Here is a 9,819-nt window from a genome sequence, read left to right on the forward strand (position 1 = left end):
ATTTTTATAAAAATAGGATCATACTATATATGCTATATTGCACACAGCTTCTCTTAATACTTAGTGAACATGTCCCCATGTCATTAATTTCTTCTTTCCTGCAGAGCTTCTCCATGGGAACCCTAATGGCATTTTGAACTTAATAAATAGTCCTTCAGCCCAGGCGTGGTGGCTCACACCTGTAATCCTAGCACTCTGGGAGGCTGAGGCAGGTGGATCATTTGAGCTTAGGAGTTTGAGACCAGCCTGAGCAAGAGCGAGACCCTGTCTCTACTAAAAATTGAAAGAAATTAGCTGGACAACTAAAAATATATCTATAAAAAATTAGCCGGGCATGGTGGCACATGCCTGTAGTCCCAGCTTCTCGGGAGGCTGAGGCAGAAGGATTGCTTGAGCCCAGGAGTTTGAGGTTGCTATGAGCTAGGCTGACGCCATGGCACTCTAGCCCGGGCAACAGAGTGAGACTCTGTCTCAAAAAAATAAATAAATAAATAGTCCTTCAATCTGTGGGACAATTCTGTGCACTGCAGGGTAACTGGCATCCCTGCCCCCACAGTTATTTCTTTTACAACCAAAACTGGGAGTGGGGGTGGTGGAGGCAGATGTCCCTTCTCGTTGAGAATCACCCCTCTCCCAGCTTCATTTCCCAACGTGTAGTCCTCAAAACACTTGTCTTACACAGTTATAATTGTAAACATTAAGTTAAAACAGGTTCAGAGTTCAAAAATGTTTCAGAAAAACCAGCAGAAAATGTTACACATAGAACATAATGTTTGTGCTATAATCTGATTAGTTTCTTAAAATGAGTTCCTTGTAGTGGATACACTGGGTCAAAAGGAATGTGTATTAAAAATGCTGACATATCACGGATGGTAGGTGTATTATCAAACACCATCCCTTTATTTACTAGATGAGCATCCATAGACCACTGAAGAAGTTACGCGATCTTCCAGTCACACAGGGAAAACAGGTAAGGCTTAGTTATACATCCACGGAGGCTTCTATCCACCGTGATGGATAAGGCATTTGGGGCCTGAGACTTGTGCGGTTTGGGGGAACACCCAGGCTACGGTGGGCATGGAACAGGCACAGAGTTGAGACAAAAAACCGTTTTGTCCCTCTTGGCAGAGGTGTGGAGGTGTGACGATCTGTAACATAGTAGCTGTGTGATCTTGGGAGAGTTGCTGCTCCCCTGACCAGCCTCCTCATTGCCAAATGGGAACGCTGAGTAAAGAGTTAACAAGACACTTCTCCTCCTCCATGGACAAATAAGTTCCTGGCCCTGTGTACCCTGGAAACCGGACAAAGGTGGAATGTCAGCTGTGTTCCTAGGCAACATTGCTTATAGTGCGAATGACCCCTGATTGGTAAATTGTGTCCAGACAGGAAAGGTTATGAATGAACTATAAATAATTAGTGGAAAACCACAGTTTTTAAACTGCCCTGAGCGCAGGGAATCTTGCAAGCGAGCATTGCCCTTGCTAGGATCTGGAAGCTTTGTCTATGGGATGCTGTAAGATTTGGGACATGGGGCTTCTAAGCCAGGGGGTGTTCCCACCCATTATGGTCTCATTTCCCTGCACCTAGGCTATCACCTGTGTGGGCCATAGGACAGCTCTGGACCACAGTGTGGTCTCCTATGACAACTCTTGCTGATGAGAGACGCCTGAGACTGCCCTGCTGGCACACTGTTTCCTGTCCCTGCATCCTTCTGGGTGAAGCCAGTGCCATGCAGAGCCTATTTGAGTCTTGTGAGTCTAAACTGTCTGGTTGAGCCAAAGAAGACCCCCAGAGGGGCCACTGCAGGAGGTAATATCAGCCTCTACCACCCCTGGTTGTGAGGCTTAAATGAAATAACATAAGCAGAGCTGCTGGCAGAGAATGTGACAAGTGTGGGCCCCCTTCTCTCCATCCCGGAAAAAAATACCTGTTTTGGGATTCTTCTTGTTTTTTCCTTGGTGGAGAAAGGTCTGCTTCTGGCTTCCAATCCGAACAATCAAGCCCTTTTTCCTTCTTTTTTCCTTTTTCTCTTTCCTTTCCTTTTTCTCCTTTGAGGGGTCCAGGGGAGTCTGAAAACAAAAGAGTAGCACTGCCCCTTAGCTAAGTTCTGTTTCAGCAGAACCGAGCAGGACTTTGGGGAGGAGGAGCAAAGGGCAGGGACTACGACAGCTGCACACACCAACACACACACACACATGCATATTCAACATGAACACGTGTGCAAATACATGTTCTCACCTAGGGACGTAAATACACATATTCACACAAATGTGTATATGCAGACATGTACTATATATACAAACACAAGAGCACACAAATACATACATAGTGTACACAAAACTCACACGTCTATTTAAATCTTGCACTTGTGTACACAAACGCTGGCACTCCTCACTACCTGATACAGAGGCCATCTGTTGTTTATTAAGTCATTCAACAGACATACACTGAGTGCCTGCTATGAGCCAGGCACAGTCCCGTCCCAAGCGCTAGGGGAAAAACATGGTTCAACTCAACCTTGCCCCCTCTCACCCAGCAGCCGCTTCCAGTTTTTGATGAGGACTTTGGCCAAAGACACCACCTCCTTGTCTGAGCAGTGCTTACGGACCCCGTTAACGGCAACTCCGATCCTGGTTGTCTGCAAAGTGAAAGGGTTTAGGGCCACTCTGGGCACGGGCGGGCCCCGCCCCAGCTCCACCACCTCCGTCCCCTGAGCCTAGACCCTCCGCCCCCCCCCAGCCCTAGCCCTGAGTCCTGGCTGAGGTGATAACCCTGACCCTGCCCTGCACTTTGGCCCAGCGCCCAAAGCTAAGCCCCTACGAGGATGGATGGCTGGATCCCTGCAGCTTTGGTGGAAAGCTGAGGCAGGCGTAGGGGGTGAGGAATAGGGGGCTTGGCTGACCATCAGGACCTCTCCCCATTCCCAGCCCCCCAGTGTCTTCTTTGAGCTCAAGTTTCAACTTAGACCTCAGCTTGGGCTTGTGTTTGTGCTAATTTTTCAGGGCCAAGAGCTTCTGGTAAATTTGGGGGCTGTGTGGGCCACATAGGGATTTAAAAACTGGGGGGACATTTCCCTCTTCCTGGATCACTGGCCTCTTGGATCCCACAGACGCACGGCCCTGGGAATTGGGATATTCAAGGAAAGCAAACCAGATTTCCTCCCAGACCTAGCAGCTGCCTGTGCGTGGAGGGTACCCTGCCCCCAACAGGATGTCTCAGAGTCTCCCTCAGTCCCCACTCTAGGAGGGCTGCACCTCAAAATCCTGTCTCCCCCACACCTGCCTTTGGAAATTCTTTTCACACGCCACCCTTGGAGGATTCCCCCAGCATCTTTTCCTCCCCAGAGGCACTGCCCCAAGGGCGTCCTGCCCCTGTCCCACCTGTAGCAGCTGGATGGTCATCTGACTGCTGTGCAGCTTCTTCAGCAGGTCCAAGGCCCCTTCCTGTGGGAGGCCACAACACGAGGACTGAGGCCGGGGTTCTGCCCAGGCCTCCTCTGACTATTGTGTGGTCTCGGCGGGGCAGAGGGGGTGGAAGGATGCAGACAAGTGGGGAAGGACAGGCCAGGGGCGGGAGGAAGGAGACAGACGGGAAAGATTCTGTCCCCCACCTCCCAGCTGGGTTCAAACCCCTGAGCTGGGGTCCCGCCCTGACCACTCACCCTGACCGCTCCAGCCTTGGTTCCGCTGTGTCTGGCACCAGGCATGCCCTCCCCTTCCCCATCTCTCCCTCCACAGGGAATTACTTCCTGGCTCTAGCCTGCCACCCTCACTTCCCAACTGTGAGCTTTGCAGGGTGAGGACTGTGGGCTTTCTTTTTTTTTTTTAAAGAGCTTTATGGAGGTATAATTGACATGTAATAAACCACACACTTTGTAGTGTACAATGTGATGAGTTTTGACATATGCACACACCCGTGAAATCATGACCACTATCAAGATAAGAACACAGCCACCATCCCCAGAGTTTCCTCATGGCCCTTGGTAATCCGTGCCTCCCCACCCCAACACCAGACAATCACAATTCTGCTTTCTGTCACTTTCTGACCTTGTATTTTTTTTTTTTTTGAGACAGAGTCTCACTCTGTCGCCAGGGTAGAGTGCAGTGTCGTCATCGCAGCTCACAGCAACCTCAAACTCCTGGACTCAAGCAATCCTCCTGCCTCAGCCTCCCAAGCAGCTGAGACTGCAGGTACGTACCACCACCCCGGCCGATTTTTTTCTATTTTGGTAGAGACGGGGTCTCACTCTTGCTCAAGCTGGTTTCGAACTCCCGACCTCAAGCAATCATCCCGCCTCAGCCTCCCAGAGTGCTAGGATTACAGGCATGAGCCACCACACCTGGCTGTGACCTTATATTTTTAAGGATTTTATATAAACAGTATGTATGGCATGGACTCTTTTTTAATTTGTCTTCTTTCATTCAACATAATCACTTTGAGATTCATCCATGCTGACTGGTAGATCAACAGTTCCTCTTTATTGCTGAGTAATTTTCCATTGTATGTATACTCCACAATTTGTTTATCCATTCACCTATTGATGGGACTTATGGATAGTTTCCAGTTTGGGGCTACCACAAATAAAGGTTCTAGGTACATTCATGTTCAAGTCTTTTTTTTTGGCAGGGCACAGGGTCTTGCTCTGTTATCCAGGCTGGAGTGCAGTGGCATCATCATAGCTCACTGCAGCCTCAAACTCTTGAGTTCCAGTGATCCTCCTGTCTCAGTCTCCTGAGTAGCTGGGACTATAGGCATGCACCACCACACCCAGCTAATTTTTCTTATTTTTTTTAGATACAGGGTCTTGCTGTATTGCCCAGTCTGGTCTCAAACTCCTGGCCTCAAGCAATCCTCTTACCTTGGCCTCCTAAAGTTCTGGGATTATAAATGTGAGCCACTGTGCCCAGCCCATGTTCAAATCTTTGTGTGGACAAATACTTTCACTTCTTCTTGAGTAAAGAGAACTGTTTTAATGTCTAAGACTTTAGGGCTCAGCATAGAGCCCAGTGCTCCCTGAGTGAATGAATTTGTGAATGAATAAAGCACAAAGCAGAAGGTGAGAGGGAGAAAAAGGAGGCTCGGATTTGAAAATCTGCAGGTCGCCAGGCCCTAAACACCCCCTGACCCACTTCAGCCTTTTCCTTCCTCCCACCCAATTCCTAGGAGTCAGCCCTGGCCTCCTGTCCTGAGACAGTTACCTGGGGAGCACCAGCTGACTGTGTCCTGTATGTCCCTTTCCTTGGCTCCCACTTCATGGTTGCAGCCGCCAACCCCCACTCTGCCAGGCCTGGACCATGTCCCAAGGGCTGCCCTCTGTCAGTCCTTAGCCTCCCTTAGAACTTGGGTTCACAGTACGTTTTCAGAGGTATGACCTGCAGATAAGTGTGCATGTGAACTTGGGGATGTACAACTCCACGTGTCCCACTAATTAAAGGCTTATGATGTGCTGGGCACACTTCCAAGTATTTTACTTGTATTATCTCGTTTAACTCTCACAACAACCCTGTGAGATAGGTCCTGTTTACAATCCCGTTTTTACAGAATTATTATCCATTGTCATAGAATAGCAATCCAAGAAACAGAGAGGTTAAGTAATTTGCCCAAGGCTACACACTTTGTAAGGAGATGAGCTGGAATGCAGGCCTTTTGGGCTCTAACAACTACACAACTACGTAGGTATGGGCATAGCTCTGTCTAGACATCTACAATCGTGAAATATCAACGTTGGTAAACAAAACACAGTGGTGTGCTGGTCAATACTTAACAACAATCAGTTCTCAAAGAAGAAAACTGACTTGCAGTTTTTGCCAATTTCTGTGGTGTAAATACTCCTCCCATGGCCACTTTCAATCCACCAACGTGCCATCACTGAACTGAAGGAGGTATTGGAAGAGATGTGCAGTCCTATACCATTATATATTATTTCCGCCATATAGATCTAATAGAAGTAAATTACTTCTAGACCATAGATAATAGTAAAATGTAGTAAAATAACTAGAAAGTGTTGATTTTGGAGGATTTTAGTTTTTAACATAATTTATTTAATCGTAAGTAGATAATTTATGGCTGTGTTTAACAACCAGCTAGCAAAATTCCAATTCACAATCTATGTTAAGCCAGTTCCAGCTCACCACTGGGTGTATGCCTCTGTGTGTCACAGCTACATATTAATAACTGGGTCACATTAGAGAAGAATGGCCATGAGCCTGGGTTGTGGCTGAGTTCATAGAGCCTTGTGCATATGTTGCTGGGTGTGTCTCTCTGAATACACACATGGGATGTATAGCCAGCAGTATCTCTGGTCCAGGAACTATGAGTATGCAGCTTGAGGCACAACTGTGTCTGTTTGTTTTTGTGGGATGATGTCTGTATTATAATGTCTGAACGTGTAAATGCGGCTGTTTGCTAAGTATCTAGCTTTGCGTGTCTGGCTGTAGCTGTGTTGTGTGCACACATGTGTGTGGCTGTCTTTGTGCATTATCCTATAACCGTAATGGTCAGTGTGTGTCATGTCAGTAGCTGTGCCTCCTATGCAGTTAGGTTTGTAGTTGCTTGTTTAGCTACTGTTGTGTGTGGCTGTGTGTGCACAGCTATGTCTGTTAATGAGTAGTTACATGCATGTGTGGCTGCGACTGTAGGTACTGGTTGTAGGTTTGAAGCTGTCTGAGTTGGTGCACGCTCTGAGCATCTGGCAAAGCCCCAAGTTGCTGGGACTCCAGCAATTGCCAGTAAACCCCGGGCCGGAGCTGCAACGTGGAGGATCCGTCTTATTTCAGGAAGTGTGTCCTCCTCCGCCTAACCACCGCTGGGCGGGCCCACTTTCACTCGCAGAGCAGGCCCCACCTTTCTCGGCCAGATGCCCGGAGTCAGTGCCCACCCAGATGCTGCCAAGAGCCCAGGCGCAGACGTGGCTGTAAACTGGCTCCGTCCTGCAGGCTTCCCGCGGCCAGACTTGCATCTTTCCTAGAGACGGCTCTGGGCACTTCCACAGGAACCCATTCCCAAGGGACACTATTTCCTCTTCCCACTTCACAGAAGAGGAAACTGAGGCCCAGAGAGGGAAGTAGAACCACTTGCCTAGGGCCATAAAAGGAGTGAGGGGGAGGCCAACGCAGGGCCCCTCCTCTTCAGCCAGAGCTCTACCCCATCCCGGCTGCCTTTCCCTGGGCCTCCTAAGCTTCCCCACCCCACCCTACCCCTCTCACCCAGAAGCCCAGAATTTCTTTCCTGGCCCAAGCCTGAGCTCAGTAAGGGGCTGGGCTGGGATAACCTGACCACTTGAAATGGAATTCAGCTCAGAATACCTAGCTGGGCTGTGCCACCCCCAGCTGGGAAAGGACACCCCATGACTGGAGGCTAAATTGTACTGAGGATCTTGGAGGAGCCTGGAATGGGGGTGGGTGGAGGCTGGGGGTGTAAGGGTGAGACGCTCCCATCACTCCGCAGGTTTATACTGTACCTTTCTGTGTTTCACCTGGCTGTGCAGAAGCAGATCTCATGCACCAGCTCTTACCAAGCATCAGGCCGAGTCCTACTAAGGGCTTTACAAACCTGTCTCTTCAACCCTCACCACTGCCAGCAGAAACAAGAGTCCAGTGGCACCCCTTACTCTGAGGCGGGTAATCTCATCTCCTTCTTACGGATGAAGAAACCGCGGTTCTGGCTTTTACGCGGACACCAACTCATTACTGCACAGTGTCTACTCTGGGGTCCCCATGGTTCCAGCGACCCCTCTCTCTGGCCTTGGCCACTCTTCCCTGCTCTAAAATCCTCCTTAGAGTCTCTCCCTTCAAGCTCCTAGGGTCACAGGATGTATTGGAAATGCAGGTCCTGCTGCAGCACACGGCTATGGATGGGGGGAGGAAGAGGACCTTGGGACAGGGCAGGGTGGAGGGGCATGGCTACCTGGCCCCCCTCCGCTCTCTTCCCTCCTTGGGTGAGCCCAGGCCCTCCAGGACTCAAGGCCAAATTTGCTCCGGCCAGGCGACCAGGCAGCCGCCAGCCCGAGGCAAAGATCACGGGAGATGAAACATTAACTTCCAGTCGCTCTGGGCCTCCGGAGTCCCGCTCCTCCCTCCTCCCTCCTCCCTCCGGCCCAAGCCTCCAGCCCGCCACCCCCCCCACCCCGCGGACACCCGCACCTGTTCGGCCCCCCTCCCCCGCCGCCCGGGCCCCACCCGAAGGCCAAGGAAAGGGAAAGTTGCAAGCAGAACCAGTGTTGGCACCGCACGCCCGTGGGGTCGCGGGATCGTGGCTCTTTGCTCTTCTCCCGCAGATCCACTCGCGGGGTGCGGGGAAAACGCAGCTTGGCACCTCTTCTCAGCCCGTTTCTCTGCCCCTTCTCGGGCCACCCAGGATTTGGGCCCCCCTCCCCTCCCCGCTGTCACCACCGCTCCCTGGGCTTTGCACACGCCTGAGTCCCGGGACTCCAAAAGTCCTTTCCCGGGTCCAGGTCTCTTTGCCCCCTTTCCCGGGCTCTGCACAAGCTGCCCGGGGACGTACCCTACACGTCCAGGGGGACGTGGACAAGTCGCTCCTTCGGGCAGCACGGTCCCCCTGGCACCCCGGGCCATGCACACGCCCACCCCGAGGTGCCCAGCAAGTGTCCCCAAGGGGCCCTGAGTCCTGCACCAGCCACACCTCCCTCGGGTCCCTTAGTCCCGCACTCGCCTGCCAGGCGCCCAGCCAGCAGGCGCCCCCGGGAGTGTCCCCCCACCTCGCTCGCGCCGCGCCTCCTGGGGGCGGGGGCCGGGGCCCGGGGCCCAGACTCTGCAGCCTCACCATGTTCTTCCTGGCCACCATCTTCTCCAGCTTTTTGGCGATCCTCAGCAGCTCCTCTTCCTGGCCCATGTTGGCCCGCGACGCCCGGCAGGGCGAGGGGCGCAGGGGCAGCGGCAGGAGGCGCCAAGGCGGAGGGCGCGCAACCCGCGCGGGCCCCAAACACACAAGACACACACGCCTGGCAGGGGCGGGGCTCCCCCATCACAACGCCCCCCACCCCGCCCGCCCGCCTTCCAACCGTGGGGGGGAGGGGTGGCTGCACTAAATATAGACTTCAAGGACTCGCCCGGGCAAAGATTGCCAGCGCCGGCCGGTCGGGCCTCGGCTGTGGGAGAGGGCCCTCACCTCCGGCCTTTGCCGGGGTGTCGGGGGGCTGAAGGGAGATCTGAGGAGGGGAGGGCTCTCTGGCGGTCAGGGAGGCTGTTGTCCCGGGCCACAAGAGGTGATTGCAGCATAGAGGAAATCTCCAGGAGCTCGGGGAAGAGTTCTGGCTTCCGCGTCTCTGCAGGGCTGGAGCTTAAAGCCGGAGGACCCGACTCCGTGCCTATGCCCAAGTGGAGGCGACTCGGTGCGCGCAGGTCCCAGCTTTTGTGCGGGTCATTAAATCCAGCCCTGCCTTACTTAACCTGTGCTCACTCCGTGCACACGGCCAGTGCACGCCGCGGGCATCCAGGCTCTCTGTTTAGGCCTGTATAACCCAGAACTCAGTTTGCCCAGTCTACTTTGTTAGTGAGGTTTTGCATTTCTACCAAACTCCCAAGAATTGCTGGTCCCAGGACTATACTCTGAGTAGTGAGGGCTTGGAGATTTTCAAGTGGATCAAACTTTGAAAAATACTGATCCAGGTGTATGAGTGCCCTTTATTTATTCAGGGTCAGGCCAGTGCCTTCCCAGTGGGGTTGGCTTTGGAAGGTCATCTTGGTGCGGGGGAGGAAACGCAATTGTGCCACCTCCCCCAGCTGTGCACAGATCTGCCTTCCTGTGGAAGCACCTTCTTGAGGTATCCACTGCAGACCCAGTGCTCTTCCTAAACAAGTG

General features: G+C 52.3%; 1 protein-coding gene across 1 annotated transcript in view; it reads right to left on the reverse strand.

Annotated features, from left to right (window-relative positions):
• TCEA3 (transcription elongation factor A (SII), 3) overlaps positions 1-8,975 on the reverse strand; it is a 31,604-nt gene extending 22,629 nt beyond the window's left edge. Inside the window, exons 1-4 of the mRNA XM_012650872.1 lie at positions 8,782-8,975; positions 3,381-3,443; positions 2,533-2,638; positions 1,928-2,069 (exon numbers count right to left, since the gene is read on the reverse strand). Coding sequence (XP_012506326.1) covers positions 1,928-2,069; positions 2,533-2,638; positions 3,381-3,443; positions 8,782-8,850 — 380 coding nt within the window. The 5' untranslated portion in view covers positions 8,851-8,975. The remainder of the gene's footprint in view (positions 1-1,927; positions 2,070-2,532; positions 2,639-3,380; positions 3,444-8,781) is intronic.
• Between the last annotated feature and the right edge of the window lie 844 nt (positions 8,976-9,819).

The sequence above is a fragment of the Propithecus coquereli genome, unplaced genomic scaffold (genome assembly GCF_000956105.1).
Source record: "Propithecus coquereli isolate 6110/MARCELLA unplaced genomic scaffold, Pcoq_1.0 Scaffold341, whole genome shotgun sequence".
Classification (NCBI taxonomy): Eukaryota; Metazoa; Chordata; class Mammalia; order Primates; family Indriidae; genus Propithecus; species Propithecus coquereli.